The sequence below is a fragment of the Sturnira hondurensis genome, unplaced genomic scaffold, assembly GCF_014824575.4.
Source record: "Sturnira hondurensis isolate 20B ecotype Veracruz unplaced genomic scaffold, ASM1482457v3 Scaffold0020879, whole genome shotgun sequence".
NCBI lineage: Eukaryota > Metazoa > Chordata > Mammalia > Chiroptera > Phyllostomidae > Sturnira > Sturnira hondurensis.
In genome coordinates, this window is record NW_028093510.1 from 511,589 (window position 1) to 528,729 (window position 17,141).

At 39.2% G+C, this 17,141-nt stretch overlaps 1 protein-coding gene and 2 non-coding genes across 8 annotated transcripts in view; all 3 read left to right on the top strand.

Annotated features, from left to right (window-relative positions):
- CEP295 (centrosomal protein 295) overlaps positions 1 to 17,141 on the top strand; it is a 54,250-nt gene that overhangs the window by 28,252 nt on the left and 8,857 nt on the right. For 4 of the 6 annotated variants that reach the window (XM_037030687.1, XM_037030692.1, XM_037030690.1 and 1 more), the window contains 7 exons: positions 193 to 3,538; positions 4,614 to 4,782; positions 4,920 to 5,063; positions 10,907 to 11,059; positions 15,592 to 15,692; positions 16,213 to 16,312; positions 16,715 to 16,960. In XM_037030687.1, the coding sequence (XP_036886582.1) occupies positions 193 to 3,538; positions 4,614 to 4,782; positions 4,920 to 5,063; positions 10,907 to 11,059; positions 15,592 to 15,692; positions 16,213 to 16,312; positions 16,715 to 16,960 (4,259 nt within the window). The remainder of the gene's footprint in view (positions 1 to 192; positions 3,539 to 4,613; positions 4,783 to 4,919; positions 5,064 to 10,906; positions 11,060 to 15,591; positions 15,693 to 16,212; positions 16,313 to 16,714; positions 16,961 to 17,141) is intronic. The other 2 variants (XM_037030688.1, XM_037030689.1) reach the window with 2 other exon arrangements.
- On the top strand, positions 15,819 to 15,898 carry LOC118976288 (small nucleolar RNA U2-19). The gene has a single exon (XR_005064241.1). It is a non-coding gene; the product is annotated as a small nucleolar RNA U2-19 (small nucleolar RNA).
- LOC118976287 (small nucleolar RNA U2-30) lies at positions 16,057 to 16,126 on the top strand. Its single transcript, XR_005064240.1, has one exon. It is a non-coding gene; the product is annotated as a small nucleolar RNA U2-30 (small nucleolar RNA).

The following is a 17,141-nucleotide window of genomic DNA, read 5'->3' on the forward strand; positions in this document are numbered from 1 at the left end:
ATTTAATTGGGATTCCCTTAGTGTCTTGGCACATAGATTTCTCTAAGTTCAGGTGGAACTTTGTTTCTTTTCCACCATGATCCTGGCCAATCCTAGATTGCTGTTGAATTTAATGTATAGATAGTTGAGAATATGAAGCATGTTTTTTAATCAAAAAAAGAATAATATTTGTTTTATTTTTATTTTTGGTAGGTTTCATAAACAGTCCATTGAAATAGCCAGGAAACAATTACTCGAATATCAGACTATGTTAAAAGGAAAGTACCCATCCATGACAGCTGCATCATTAATGTCTGCTCCTATTTCATCAGCCCCACCACAGAAATCTGAAAGACCAACTGTTATATCAGAACATTGGGATCAGGGTCAGAGACCCAAGTTGAGTCCTCACAAATATCAACCTGTACAACCCATACAGATCCCCAGATTAGAACAAGATTATTTTCAGGTTCCAAGACAAAATCACTTCCCACAAAGACTGGTAGAAACAACAGAAACAGATGTTTTAGCCAAGAAATGTTTGGACTCACAAGAACAGCCAAAGCTATTTTCACAGACTGAAACTCAACGGAGAGACTATAAATCAGTCCCTAAAGATTCTCACGTACTTTCAAGGGCTTTATCACATGATAAGCCACTAATATTGCAGCATGCTAGTGAAGTAGCTGAAACTTTAGACTCCCAGCAAGTGTTCTCAGAAAACAATGAAAGTACATTTCCTAAGCCAACTGAACCTTATTCATTCCTACCACTGGTAGCTGAGCATTCATTTAGTTCTCTACCTGCTAAAGGTGAACTTGGAAATATCAAAGAACCCTCTTCAACCTTCAGCAAAAGTGCAGTTTCTATAAGCCATTCTGTAATCAGCCAAATGAAAGATAAGTCTTTGCCATCCTCAGAAAACATCACAGCCCAGCAAGGTAATTTGAAGATTCTCCAAGAGCAATTGGACCTACAGAAGGAAGTTCTTCGGTCCAGACAGGAAGCTCAGGAACAATTGCTTTTGGGCAAACGGAAAGAATTAGAAAATCAAATTGGCATCTCTCTGTTCCTTCCATTGGTACCTCTGGATTCCTCTGCTTCACTGCCTCTTGCCAAAGCTGAATCAGGGAGAATCCAGGAATCTTCTCCAACCAAGAATGATACTACAGTTTCTTCAGGCCACCCGAGGGTTCCACAACTTCAGAATAGGCTTTTGAGTTTTCCACAGCCTATGTTATCACAGCAAGATAATTTTAAATTTCTTCAGGAGCAGTTAAATTCCCAGAGGGACAGCCTTCAGGCCAGGCGGGAAGCCCAGGAAGTTTTATGTGTACCTCAACAGGGTAAGCTGGATAGAAAACTGTGGTCTGAACAGACTGAGCCACCTTCTCTCCCATCTCAGGTAGCTCAGCATACACTCACTTCATTACTTCCTGCTAGTACTCAATCTGGAAAAATGCAGGAGCAGTATTCATCTAAGAGTGAGGAAGGATTTCTCTCAAACCAGCCTGAAATCTCCAAATCTCAGGATGGCTCTTTGAGTTTCCTCCAGCAGTTCCTACCTTTGCATGATAGTTTGAAGTTGCTCCAAGAGCAGCTGACTGCACAGAGGGATGCTCTTCAGGCTAGGCACGAAGCCCAGGTGGGACTACTTTTACATAGACAAAAGGATTTGGGGGTCAGTAAGTCGGGGCAGTTGAGTGCTTCATTCCCACCAATGCTTCCTCAACATTCAGTTGCTCTGCAGTCTTCTGCTAAAACAGAGCCCAGAAGAATTCAGAACCTTTACTTGTCCGAGGAGAGTACAGTTCCCTTGAGACACTCGGTAATCCCAGCATTTCAGGAAGAGCCTCTCCATTTTCCACAGCATAGCCTGCCACAGCAAGAAAATTTGATGGCACCCCAAGAACAGCCACACATGCAGAGGATAAGAATTGGTGCTAAACAGGAAACCCAGGAATTTGTGGACAGACAAAGTGAATTAGAAAAAGGAATTTCTTCTGAACAGCCTGGCCCCTTTTTATCCTTGTCCCGGGTAGCTGAATCTGAAAGATGCCAAGAATTTTTGAAAAGTGACAGTGCAGGGCCCTTGAGCCATTCTAAGATCTTAAGATCTCAGGAAAGGTTTCTGAGATTTTCACAAGATAATTTGGAGGACCACCAAGCATGGCTAGACACAGAGGAGGCCCTTCGTTTTAGCCAGAAAACCCAAGGAAATATATCCTCTGGACAAACTGGTTCCTCCTCATTCGTACCCCAGGTAGGACAGCTTTCATTTGCTTCATTACCTTCTGAATCTGGTACAACTCAGGAACCTCTTTCAATGGAGAGTGATGGCAAAATTTTGAGCCATATTCAGATCCCACATTTGCAGGATAGGCTTTTGAGGTTATCACAACTTATCCAGCCTCAACAAGATAATTTGAAGGCACTTCAAGAACAGTTAGCTACACAAAGGGAAGCCATCATTCAATCTAGACGAGAAGCCCAGAAAGAATTATATAAACAGAAAGAGTGGAAGGAAGGAATATCTCCTGGCCAGGTTGGCACCTCTTCCTTCTTACCCCTAAGCGTACAACATTCATTTGCTTCACTACCTCTTACTGAATCTGAGAGAATCCAAGAATCTTGCCCAACTAAGAGTGATAATACAGCTTCCTCACATCATTCTGAGATACCAAGACTGCCTGATAGTCTTTTGGGTGATTTACCTCAACAGGTTATGTTATCCAAGCAAAATAAATTTGAGGAAAAGATATCTTCTGAGCATCTTGTTCAACCTCACCATCATGATTTGATGGTACTTCAGCAGCAGTTAGATATACAGAGGAAAACTGTTCAGTTTAGACAGGAAGTCCAAGAAGAGTTGCTTTTGCAGAGACTAAGTAAATTGGAGAAAAAGGTATCATCTGAGCAGGTTAGTGCCTCTTCATCTTCATCCCAGGTAGCACTGCCTGTTGACCCTGAAAGACTGCAAAACTCTTTTGCAACCAGAAGTAACTATGCTGCTCCTTCAAGTCATCCTGGCATCCCCAGATCACAGGATAGGCTTTTGAGTTTATCACAGCCTGTTCTGCCTCAGCAGGATCACTTGACAGCACAGTTGGACTTGCAGAGGGGAGTGGTGCACTCTGATGAAAAGGCCCAGGAAGACCTGCTTTTAAATCAAAAAAGTAAGTTGATTGAAAGTCAGTCTTCTGAGCACACTGCTCCCTCTTTGTTTCTACCCAAGGAAAGAGAGCACTCATTTATTCCACTACCTTTTGCTGAAGTTAAAAATAAAGACATTTGTGAATTGGATTCATCCAAGAATGAACATGCAGTTTCTTCAAGCGATTCTATGCCCAAATTTCACGATAGACTTTTGAGTTTTTCACAGCCTGTCTTAGCTCAGCATGGTAACTTGGAACTTCAGAACCAGCTAGATCTACAAAAAGAAGTTCTGCATTATAGGCAAAAAGCACAAGAAGAGCTGCTGGTACAGAGACAAACAGCGCTGCAGCAGCAGATACTGAAACATCAAGAGACCTTGAAGGATTTCTTTAAAGACAGTCGGGTGTGTATTAAACTTGAATGTCTAAGAATTAAACAGTGGAGTTAATCTGACTCAGACAAGCTAAATGTTTTCATCTTAGGCCTAACTGTTACAAGTTTTTAGTTGTTGAGAATAAGCAGTTTGACATTAACTGCTTTAATTTTCTACCTTAAACAATACAAAAATACATACACACTATGTTGCATGGTGTTTATGAGGTTAATAGTTACTTGAAGCCCAACTAGTTTTAGCCAGTAGTTTGATACAACCAAATGCAAACCCTCTTTAAAAACATAGATTGTCATTTGAAGTTTTGTTACAACGGGCTTTTAGCTTACCATAAGAAGATTAAGTTGTAAAATAACCGGTTAGCAGAATTTCTCTTATACAAATAGCAGACCTTGTGCTTCCTATAGCATCTTTCCATAGCTGCACTTTCTTCTAGCACTTGGTTGACATTTGTGTGTGAGTGAAAAATCAGTGCCCTCTTTTTCCGTAAGTGACGAAAGTAACACCTGTTGTAAAATTGGCATGATTTTAGGCTGATGGACCTGCTGCTTGTCACTGAATTATTGAGAAGACTTTGGCATAACCACTCAGACATTGATAGTTTCTCTTTATGGGACATAAGTATATATTCTCCTAAGTATGCCTGTGTCCATTTTACTTCAGAAGGCTATTTCCTAAATTTATGATTTAGCCTATAAGTCCTTTGATGTTCTGAAGAAGCTTGAGTTGAGTTCATGAGAACTTGAGTTCTAGGGATTACTGGTCATTTGAAGGAAAAATAGCGAGAAAAGAAAGCGTACTCATGTAGGGGGGAAAGAGATGTATACGGAACTAACATCTCTTATTGAAGTGTACAGTGAGGATTAAGTTTTTAGGTTGAAGGCTGTCGGTGGTTATACTTTTCAGTGGAAATATATCACTTTAAATATATAAGCATTTCTCATATTCATAAAGTTGTAACAGTGTGATTGATATAACTATTTAGTTAGTTGAGATTCTAATTTAAGATCTAGATAGAAATTGAATGAATGCTTCACAGAATCTCTTGTCCTGTGTCATCTCCACTCTCATTTGTACACTGTTTCAGACAAGTAAGCCCACTCTTGAAAATGATTTTAAACCCCAGATGCTCAGAGAGTGGCTTCCTCATCTTCAAGACCAAGCAAGAGATGATTATGAAAACATTAGTCCTGCAGATAGCAGCAACTCTGCTGATAATCAGCTGCTTTCAGAAGGTAGTAGTACCAAGCAGAGTGGTAAGATCATTAGCTTTTATTGTGATTATTCTGCTGAGTATTCTTTGCTTTCTTTTCCTGCAACTTGCTGGCTAAAGAAAAGTTTGTAATATGTTAACAGATTTGTATTCTGCCTAACTTTATCATTGACTTGGTAGGTGAGCATCTGATCCAAGAGCTGGGCGGGAGAGCCTCGAAACCGCCTGTAGCAAAAGTTAAATGTGGATTGGACGTGAACCAGCATGAACTTAGTGCTATACAAGAGGTAGAATCACCAGCAAGTGGCAGACCTTCTATACTAGGTAAACATACGGTTTGATAAATTTTTTTTTATAGTTTGCCAGTATTCTACTTTTTTTCAGGATGCTAATTTTTTGTTTTTGAAGAAGCCTAGCTGTACTTGTGGAAAGAAAAAATGGTTTTAATAAACAGTATATAAAATTTAGTCTTAAAGAATTGTGGCATGGTAACTGGGTTTTTCTTGTATGTGGGGGAAACCAATTTACTGTAGACAAAAATTCTCTGGTATCCCACATTCTGACACTCTTGCTTCCCTCTGCTTCCTTTCATGTCTGCCTTCTAAACCTGTTTCTTTGGGATATAATTCAGTTTTTTCTCCTCTGTCTTACTGCTGTTCTACTTCATACATTCACTGTTCTTTTCCTGTATCTTTTATAAGTTAAGTATTATGCTTAAGGTCCTGGCTGTAAGGACATTTAGCTATGTTTCTTCACTGTACTTCTTCCTAGATCCAGTTATCCAGAAAAAACTCCTCTCTTCAATCCTTAGTAAATAGCCCTGTTTGAATTTCATAATTATTTTTAGATTTCAGACTTATCAAATAGTTTTCTTGATCAAATTTATCAAAGTAAATCCTTTTTAAGAGAGAAAATAGCTTTGTCAATAGAAAGGTACATGGAAGTATGATGTTAATATTAGTTATTTTGGTCTTCAGCAATAAAATACTGTATCTTTGTTTCTAGCTGAAAGAATTAAGGTAAAGGTTGAGAGTAAATCTTAAGAGTAAGTCCCCTTTCTGCTTTCTTCCTATGATTTATGGAACTTACAGAGAAATTATTCTATTTATTACTAGGCATTGGAAGTTTTTTTTCCATTTTGCTCTGTTTGGCAAACTACAACTTCAGGAATTGATTGATGCTTTCCCTAATTCACAATGAACATTGGAGAGTTTTCCCCATCAATTCCCATAATTTAATGAGTCATGTTTCAGATTTCATAATGTCTTCATGTCTGAAAGGGAAAGCTTTATACCGTTCCCTCACCTCTACTTCATATCCATCAGCGCTGGGTTTTTTTTGTTTGTTTGTTTTTGTTTTTTTCAGTGAATAGTACCCAGATGTAAGTTTTGATACTTCCCTCATCTGCCTCTTACACCCAATAAATCACCAGCTCTTCTCAGTTCTGCTTGGTCAGCTCTGACTTCTGTCCACTTCTTCCCATTCTCACTACCACTCCTTTGAGTCAGGCCATCATTTCTCTATGGAGCGGTTGCTACATCTCTCAGAGTCTCCCTGGTTCCAGTCCAGCTTTAATTTATTTTCCTATGAAAGTATGTTAACATTATACTTCCATGTACCTTTCTATTGACAAAGATCGTTTCTCTCTTTGAAAAAGGATTTATTTTGATGAATTTGATCAAGAAAACTATTTGATAAGTCTGGAATCTAAAAATAATTATGGAATTCAAATAGAGCTATTTCTCCCTGTTTGAAACTCTTTAGTGATTTCCCTTTGATTTGAGGGATAGGTTTCAGTTAAGTCAGAAGTCCCTAGCCTCACCTCTCGGGCCTCTCATGGTCTCACTCCTCCCTTCAGGGTTGGCTTCAGTGCCACTTTTCTGGTAGACTTTTCCTGACCTGTCAAGTAACTCTCTCATGAGCTCTTGGGGGCTTTTCATTACAGCCTTTATCACAGCACTTTAGGTGATACTTTTAACCAAAATGCTATAGGCAAAGAGTTTAAAAAGACAAATAGTGCTAAAATAAAGCATTATAACATAAAATAGCAGTTCTTCCAGCCTTACCCACCCACCTCTTACCCCTCATTCTACTAACCAGAGGCAGTCACTTTACAAGTCCTTTAGGTACTGCTTCTTACATTTGCCTCTATGGTTGGCAGTGAATTTTAGCAGAAATTAAGCTAAATTATCATCCTGCTGGTGTATATTTTTCAGTATACAAGTATATAATCACTATACTCTGATTATATTTCCTATTTGTAAAACTTTCCCTATAGTAAATTGTCTTTTTTTTTATTTGCTTAAAATTTCTGTTGAATGTCTACCCCCCCACACACTAACACTCTATTAAGTTCCTCTAATGTCATTTGAGGTCACACTATTTTCTCAGTGTGTGGGACATCTTTTAGTTGAAAGTTGGATGACCTATATTATGTATTTTTAACACAACTATTATTGCTTCCAAAAGGGGTGAAAATTGGTTCTTGGGGAAGTGAAAAAATTCTTCTCCTCTCTTTTTATATTACCAAAGCACAGATGTACATAGAAAGATATACAATATGCTTGTACTTACTTAAAGTTCATGGAGTTAGGAGGCAATGTTCTAAAAAGCCTAAAAAGATTCCTTAGATGGGTGATTATGAAAGTAATGTCAAGAAGCACTGATCTAAATTGATCTTTTTAAAAAAATATTTAGACATCTTTATTAACTATCAACAAATGTCTTACCTTAAGCAGTGCCCTTTTCATAGGATTTCCCACATTTCTTTTTTTTCTTTTTAAGATTTTATTTATTTATTCTTAAAGAGAGGGAAAGGTAGGGAGGATGAGGGAGAGAAACATCAATGTGCAGCTGCCTGTCGCGCACCCTGTTCTGGGGACCCGGCTCGCAACCTAGGTGTGTGTCCTGACTGGAAATCAAACCTGCAACCCTTTGGTTCACAGGCTGGCACTCAGTCTACTGAGCTACACTAGCCAGGGTTTGATTTTCTTTTCTACAGTTCATTTTTTTTCTTTTGACTTTACTTTCTTGGAGAATTTCCTCAGTTTTTTTCTTCTAATTTTTTTTACGAATTTTTATTTTTACTATCAAATTTCAGCTTCTACAAGCTTGTGCTTTTTTTAAAAAATATATTTATTGATTATACCATTACAGTTGTTCTATTCCCCCCTTCATTCCCCTCCACCCGCACATTCCCTCCCCCACTATTCTCCCCCCTTAGTTTATAACCACGTGTCTCAATTTCCTTAGATTCTATATTTCCCCCACTATTCTTGCCCTCCCCCCTATCTATTTTCTACCTACCATCTATGCTATTTTCTGTGCCTTCTCCCCCCTTCTCCCCCTCCCACCCCCCTGTTTCTAACCCTCCATGTGTTCTTCATTTCTATGGTTCCACTCCTGATCTAGCTGTCCTCTTGGTTTGCTTTTGTTTTAGGTGTGGTTATTAATAACTGTGTGTTTGCTGTCCTTCCACTGTTAATATTTTTCATCATCTCTTTCTTATATAAGTCCCTTTAGCATTTCATATAATAAGGGCTTGGTGCTGATGAACTCCTTGAACTTGACCTTATCTGAGAAGCACTTTATCTGTCCTTCCATTCTAAATGAAAGTTTTGCTGGATAAAGCAATCTTGGCTGTAGGTCTTTGGATTTCATGACTTGGAATACTTCTTTCCAGCCCCTTCTTGCCTGTAAGGTCTCTTTTGAGAAATCCGCTGACAGTCTGATGGGTACTCCTTTGTAGGTGACTGTCCCCTTATCCCTTGATGCTTCTAGGATTCTCTCCTTCATTTTAGTCTTGGCTAATGTAATTATGATGTGCCTTGGTGTGTTCCTTCTTGGGTCCAACTTCTTTGGCACTCTCTGAGCTTCCTGGATTTCCTGGAAGTCTATTTCCTTTGCCAGACTGGGGAAGTTTTCCTTTATTATTTGTTCAAATACGTTTCCCACTCATGGCTATTTCTTTCCCCCTTCTGGTACCCCTATAATCCGGATGTTGGAACGTTTAAAGATGTCCTGGAGGTTCTTAAGCTTCTCCTCATTTTTTTGAATTCTCATTTCTTCATTCCTTTCTGGTGGGATGTTTCGTTCTTCCTTCTGGTCCATTCCATTGATGTGAGTCCCAGTTTCCTTTCCATCGCTATTGGTTTCCTGGACATCTCCCTTCATTTCAGTTAGTTTAGCCTTCATATGTTCCTCTAATTTGTGACTGTACTCTACCAATTCTGTGAGCATCCTGATAAATAGTGTCTTAAATTGGGCTTCTGAGAGGCTGGCAATCTGTTGGTCACTTAGAGTTATTGGCTCTGGGACTTTGAGTTCTTCTTGCGCCATCTTTTGGGCTGTTCGTGCCTGGTAAGTAGCAGGATCGGAGCCCTAGGTTTTCACCAGAGCAGGGCAACTAAGTCGCTGGGTTGTGGCGTTGTATGTGGGGGCGGGGTCAAAGAGGGACAATGGCTTCCCCCCCGCCGCCTGCTGCTGCGACTCCCACCAGCACCGCAGCCACCACTGGCACCAGGCCCACGTGCCTCGCTCCACTGCACATGAGTGTGCCACCGCCGTCAGCCCTCCACCACTGGGTTCACCCCCTGGGGCCTGCGTGGTCCGTCTCAACTGTGCGCGAATGTGCGACCTTGGTCAGTCTGCCCCGCACCCCGACTAGTTCTGGGCTGCCTGCGCTCCTAGGTCTGTCCTGCCCAACCCAGCTCAGCTGCTGGCTCCACCTCTCTTACCATCCTCGTTGAATGGTTCGTAGCTGTCGGATTTCCGTATAATTTCGTTTTCTGGTCTCTGGGTGTGTCTTAGTTCTCCAAAACTTTTGTTGTATCCAAACTTGGTTGTGGGAGAAGGCACAGTGTTTCTACCTATGCCTCCATCTTGGCGGAAGTCTCCAAGCTTGTGCTTTTTCTAATTTTTTCTTACTTTTTCTTAGCATACTGCTGTTTTCATAGATGTAAGATATTACCTACTTTGTATATTTATAGTTTTTTGTTTGTTTGGGTTCCTGTGTTTTCTCTGAATTCTTTTGTTTCTTTGTTTCTTTGTCATTTCCATCTGATATTTTAGAGACTAATATTTTAGATCACTAATAGCTTGCATATTGGACTGGGATGCTGGAAGGGCGATTGGAAATTCTGTAGGTTGGGGGCCTTGTATACTGCTGAACTTCACTGGAAAATATGGCTTTTCACTGGGGACCCTCAAATTAGTGTCTGCAGTTATTTTCCCTAAGTCAGTTTATAGTTTAATTTCTTCAAAGAAAGATCCTCCAAGCCTGAAACAGGCATGGCTGCTGCTGTTACGCAGCCAGCCATGAGGCATCTGGGTTGAGGATGCAGACCTTTTAACACCCCGGATTTTTTTTTAATGGCATTCTGTCCCCTCCATTTATCCTTGTACCTTCAGTGCCTGGTTCTCCTGAATTCAGAATGTATGGGATTCAGTTGCACCAGAGAATAAACCTGCAGTCTCCTCTGGGGGTGATGCTGAGGGACAGGGATGTCCTAGATGGGAGATATCTGTTCCAAGTACATAGTTTTAAACATTTGCTCTGTTTTGGTCCCTGACACACACCTTCCTTTTGCAGTGCCTTTAATTCCTCACTCCTTTGTTTGCTTCTTTGTTTAAATTTTTATATCAAAGTATAACATTCAGAGAAGTGCTTAAATACAAGGTATTTATTTCTGTGATTATCACTGTAGTCACCAACCTCATGTAAACACTGACCTGGTCAGGAACTGGAACCTTAGAGCACTCCATACACCCTTCCTTTGTACCCTCCCACTTACTGTCTGCTCAGTTCTTCCCAGCATAAACCTCCGTTTTGATTTCCCATGCCACAGATTAGCTGTGGCTGTTTTTGAACTTTATATTGTGAATATATATTATATCTTACATTACTATTAATGGTTAGTAAGTCTCCAGGCATTTTCCTGTGATTTAATTCTGAAGCATTATCTGGTGTTAAGTAGATGTATCATTATAAACTCAGTAAAATTGAAGTGAAATAATTTAAAGGCCTATGTGAAAAAGTAGTTAGTTATTATTTTCTTGCTACATAGATGAAGTCTTTTTGCCCCAAATTCTAAACTGCCATTTTAGTTTTGGCTAGAGCTAGAAATTTAAGTGGAAGTCTGACAAGTCAGGATTTTTTCCCCTACCAGGTAAACCAGATTTTTATCAAGACAGGGACCCCCTGAGGGTCTCTATAAGTCGAGAACAAAGTTTCCCTTGGACCCCACTGGACTGTGATCCATTTGCTCATCCTCACCCGATTGCCCAGGAGAATGTCTGTGGTGATGACTCTAATGAAGCAGGTGAGAGAGAAAGAAATGGAATTGCTATGCACAAGGGTATGTGGACAAAAGATATTTTCTGTAGTGTTGTTTGTGGTGAAAAATAGTAAATAACTTCAGTGATTGTGGGGAATAGAATCATTATGGTGTACCCATATTATGCCGGTCTGTGCACTAAGTGATGTGGGGGAAGGGAATCTGTGTTCATACCTTGAAAATTGTCTGTCTGGCCTTGGCTGGTGTGGCTCAGTGGATTGAGTGCCCTGGCCTGCCAATTCCCGGTCAGGGTACATGCCTGGTTTGTGGGCCAGGTCCCTTCCCCTCTCTCTAAATAAATAAAATAAAAAAGAAAATTGTCTGGATGATAATCACTGAAGTGTTGATACAGGTTTACATTTTTGGAGATTATTGCACTTTCTATTTTCTATGTTTACCTGTATATACATAGTTTTTAAAATAAGAAGCATGTATTCTGTAGAGAAGAGGTTGAATAAGGGAAGTAAAGTTTTTTTAAAGAATAATTAATTTTGGGCCCTGGCAGGTGTGGCTCAGAGGATTGAGCACCAGCCTGCAAACCAAAGGGTGGTCGATTCCATTCCCAGTCAGGGCACATGCCTGGGTTGTGGGCCAGGTCCACATGAGAGGCATGAGAGGCAACCATACATTAATGTTTCTCTCCTTCTCTTCCTCCTTCCCTTCCCGTCCTTCTAAAACTAAATAGTTGTTTTTTTTTTAAAGAATAGTTTTGCTTTTCAATTGTTTCACTAAATGCTAGTAGAAAGTATTTGAGGGTGTATTCATAGTTAGCAACCTATACAAATTTTGTGTTTAAGCCTATTCCAAACAATTCACATTTAATTAAATACTATTAAATACTCTTTTTAAAAAATTCTATAAGTGGCCTTCTAAATTAGCTATTTTGTTTACTTTTAAATATTTGGAAAATAAAGAGGGTTTTAAGAAAAAAAAACATTAAGTCTCTTAATTCTACCCCCCAAAGACAGTCAGTGTTAATTTTCTCACTTTTGAATGTATGCATGTAGGTAACAAGCTGTTTTCCATGTGCAAGATGCTTACTAACCATGCAAAGCACAGTTCTAGTACTGCCTTATGAGTTCTAAAGCACCTTTTATATAGTTACCTTTCCTGACCAGATTTCTTTTTGTTTTAGCTGCCACATATACTTGAGTGATTATCTTAGTGATATTTATAGTTTAATAGACTCAGATTAGCGAGACCTATTTTCTCTGAGGATTTATAGACAAGTTGACTTTAGCAACTTTTTTTGAAAAGTGAAGATTGAAATAACTACAAAGAATATAATTTCCAGTGAATTAGTTTTTGATACATAAAGTAAAATTGTTGTATCATTATTTTAGACTTAGCTAAAGAATACTTCTATTTCCTTTTTATTCTACCTGTTGATGCCCTCTTGCCAAAGACTGCCAGGAACACACCTGTAGATGAACAAAGCTGGGGGTTTTGACTGGTTGCAGTCAGGTAGAAGGCCCCCATGGAGGAGCAATGAGGTATCTCAATAAGAGGGTATTAGGAAGAACTCTCTGGGCTCTGGCCAGGTAGCTCAGTTGTTAGAGTATCCTCCCAGTACACCAAGGTTGGGGGTTCGATCCCTAGTAAGGGCACATAAAAATCAACCACTGAATACATAAGTAAGTAGAACAACAAATGGATGTTTCTTTATCTTTCTCCTTTCTTTCTAAAATCAGTAAGATAAAAAAGAACTTACTGTAAGATTTAGGCTCCTATTAGGTGATTTTGAGGAGGATTCAAGGAAATGGGGCTTTGTTTATTAGTATTGGATGTTACCAGGGAGCAGGCAGGGGTATTCTTTTGGGTGGTACTTAAAGTTCTTATGTAGAGGGTGGGAATAATGGAGTGAGGCTAATTAAAGCTGTAACTGGTAAAGCATTGGCAGTCACCCACATTAGCCAGAATGAGGAGATGGGTGGTCTTACCTGCATCCCAGGCATGTACCCTGACCAGGAATCCAACTTCTGACATTTTGCTTTGCAGGACAGTGCCCTACCCAGTGAGCCACACTGGTCATTTTTGTGGTCTGGACTATATTCATGATTTTGTTAATATTCGGAGATGAGTGTGGGTGGTCTGATTTTTGTCCTGATCCATCATGGTCACAGAATGGCCTTGTCTGGTACTGGTGTTCTGTGAAGTTAATGTGTAACAGAAAAACTCCAGGGTCTATTTGATACAGCCAGGTCATCCCCTGGCCCTCGGGCTGCTTTTCTTCCCATAATCATCTCCAGATTTGTATTGTTTCTGTCTTACAAGGGAGGGTCTCTTGGTTTTGTTATTTCTTCAACCCCCACTCCCACCACCACCACCACTTTATTCGGGTCCTCTTCATCTCACCTTTCTTTCTTAGTAGCTTTTTAGGTGGTATCACTGACTTCAAGCTCTGTACCCCTTGCTTTTGCAGGAAGGCACGAAATGATGGTTTGCCTCTGAAATAAAACAAGAAATGTTGCCCTCTTCATAGCATAGGAAGATGACTGCTTAATGCAGGGGTGTCCAACCCACAGCCTACAGAATGTGGCTACACATTAAATTGTAAATTTACTTAAGACATTACTTAGTTTTATTGCTTAGATGTGTACATTTTCTATATTAGTGGTCACAAACTGGGGACCTACTTGATGAATTTGAAAGATTATCAAAAGGGCCACTGCATAATTAGGGTTATGATATGAGGACTTTTTTGCTTATCTGTGGTGGCAGATGTCACAAAAGTTATGCACAGACCTTTTTTTTGCTCATTAGTTTTCATTAGTGTTTGTGTACTTCATATGTGGCCCAAGACAACTCTTCTTCCAGTGTGGCCCAGAGACGCCAAGAGGGTGGACACCCCTGGTTTAAGGCATTGCTGTCATGATGTTGCTTCCCTTTTCTAGGAATCTCCCCATGGGTCCCTGCTCCCAGGGAACCACTTCCAAAAAATTGACAGTGACAGTTATTTCTCTTCCAGCTGCTTTCGGGAATCTGTTCATTGAATTCTTCAGTGTCTGTAACTGACCTTGCTCCTTTCTCCATTTTTTACTTTTCCTTCTTACTTCTTACCCCTACTCGAAACAGTAGTCTTGTTCACTCATCTCTCCTCTGGAGGATTCAAATCAGTCTTCTTGTTATGTTATAGAGAACAGTATATAATTGTGAGGTATGAATTTAAAAACCCCAGATTAACTTCTCATCCCCCAACTAGCTTTTCAAATGATAAAATAAAAACTTAACTATAAAATTCATCATCTCTATTTCCTTTGCTTAAAACTCTAGTGTGAATAGAAGCAACCAAATAACAGTTTAATGGTTCAAGCAGTTATTATCACAGTAATATATTTTTGAAGAACTAGACTAAAAATTGTATTTAAAATTAAATTGCATATATCAATGCTATTGATACTAGCTTCGTTTCTTGGCTTCATTATCCATAATATAGATATTATTTTACAAATAATATATATACATACAAGCATGTGTGTGTTTATTCTGGGTTACCTTTTAGAAAACATTTCTACACAAACATTTAAGAAACATACTTTTTAAAAAAAGATTTACTCATTTATTTTTAGATAAAGGGGAAGGGAAGGAGAAAGAGGGAGAGAAATATCAATGTGTGAGAGAAACATTGATTGGTTGCCTCTCTCACACCCCCAACTGGGGACCGAACAGGCAACCCATGCTCGGGCCTTGACTAGGAATTTAATGAGGGAGCACTTGGTTGTGTGAGACGACACCCAACCCACTTAGCCACACCAGTCACAACATGAAACGTGCTTTTAATGGAATGATCTCTTTTAATAAAATTGTAGTGATAGTGACAGAAAGTTTTAGTTTATATTTGGTGGAGCAGTTTTAATTTTAATCTGTTTCAGAACTACAGACAACCATATGCCTTGGCCAGCTTCCTCACAAATATTGGCTGAGAGTGAGAGAAAAATTAGCCCAGAATACCTGAATTATTAAGAGTGAGACAGAAAGTATAATTTTACATTTATTTTAGTATGTCAAGTATATTGAAAAAAGATAATTCATAGTAAAAGCAATTCATGCGCAGTATGATTTTAGTAAGTACTGAAAGTTTCAAAGATGTGAAATTCTACCATGTCCCACCGTTCATAAGCAATCAGATTGCATGATAATGTTTTCCTTTCTTGTCTTTTTTGTGTACGTTTTTCTCACCTTTGAGATCATGCTGTACTTATGATCAGATTTTCTTGCTTCTTCACTTAAAATGATGACAAAAGTATTCCCCATCACATTACCTTTTTTCAAGACTTTTATTCATATAATAACAATGACAACTACAGTTTTCCAGGAAAAAAAAATGTGCTGACTAGTAAATGTTTGAATAATAAAATAAATGGGTTTTTTTTGTTTGGTTATTTGGTTTTTTGGTCTAAAAGGAAGCTACACTGAGAAGCAAAATATGAAAGAAAATGTAGCAAAGCAGGAAATGATGCCCTCTGGTGCTAAGAATTTTACTTGTCATAATCCAGATCTTCCCCTCCCCATTTTAGCTGAGGTCACGGAGACAGAGGTTGAGAATCATGCAGTATTAAGTTACTCGGTGGAGAAAGAACGTACATATGTGAGTCCAGCTGTGAAGCCAGATAATCAGGTTAGTCATGTCTTAGTGGGCACTACACTGTTAGAGCTGCTTGGCTCTATATTATCTTTTGTTTAGTTCATAGAAATTGTGAAATACTAAAGTGTGTATTTTCTGAGATCTGCTCTTAGTAAAGTAGATCAGTGATGAAAATAGCCAAATCTGAACATCAGAAGACCCTCCAGTCTCTCTGATGCATGATCTCTATAGTTCTGAGAAGCATAAGTGTAAAGTAGTTTAAAACTGTGTGTGTGTGTGTGTGTGTGTGTGTGTGTGTGTGTGTGTGTGTGTGTGAAGGTGACAGTGGATGACTGAGGACTTGCTGAATGAGATTCGGGGGGTGGGGATGTGTGTGTATGACAGACTGATCAGTTCTGAGCAATGATGAAAAGGTTTTACTACTGACCTATATAATTATGAAGGTTTCTACACTTGATCTGAGCTCAGACTTGATAACTGCTGATGTTGGTGATAGTTTTTCTTTCTAGATATTTTTTCTACATTGTGTTCTAATGTTTCCCTTATTTTTTAGGCTGAAACACAAGAGATTTATCCGGAGCCATTATCTTCAATAACTGTTTCTACTGGGAGCTTAAGTAATGAAAACACAGACTTGAGCTTTACAGACCCAGGTAATAATGTCAGAATATCTGAAAATAAGTGGAAAGACCAGTGTCGGTTTAGTGGCAATACAGGGGTGAAAGCAAACATTGCTTTTCACGTTGTGCTGAGAGGGATTGTTTCTTTAAATCGCAAAAGTAAAGTTTTCCTGCCTGATAGAATATTGAACAGTATGATATTCCAAACATGATTGGAAATCACAAATTTGCAGACCCTTGAGGATGCGCTATGGATCTCCAACAATACTTTGAGAAATGTCCACTAACATCCCATTTCCCATTCAGTGGGAAGCTATCCGAGCAAATTTCTTGGTAGCACTGATTCCTTATGTGTATATATTGCTGTGCCTCTCACCAAAATTTGTCTCTAAGGAAGGACCCAGCCTTTAAATATTTTCATTAATCTCAATTTAGAGTCATTTCCAGAGCATGTGGACCATGGGGTACAAGAACCTACCACTGGCAAAGAAGAAACAATTATTTTAAGACCTACATTTCCTCCATCACAAGTTATTTATCCAAAGCAGGACTCTTGGGATGTTCATAAACCTCTGTTGCCTACAGCGGAAAAATTTACATCTGGCCAAGCGCACATTCAGCGCATGATAGATAAGGACGTAAATGAAGCAAGTTCGATGACTGAAAAAACAGACTTGCGGGGTAAAACTATTTTGAACAAATACTTTCATATAAACTTAACTTTTTACTTTTCATCCCTTTTAGTTTGAAGTAGTGATTGAGCTCCATGTCTTTATGGCCTGCTACTGCAGTTACGCCATGGAACACACTGAGGGCCTTCAGTGGGGACAGCCCTTGGTAGACTCACAAAAGTCTACCATGC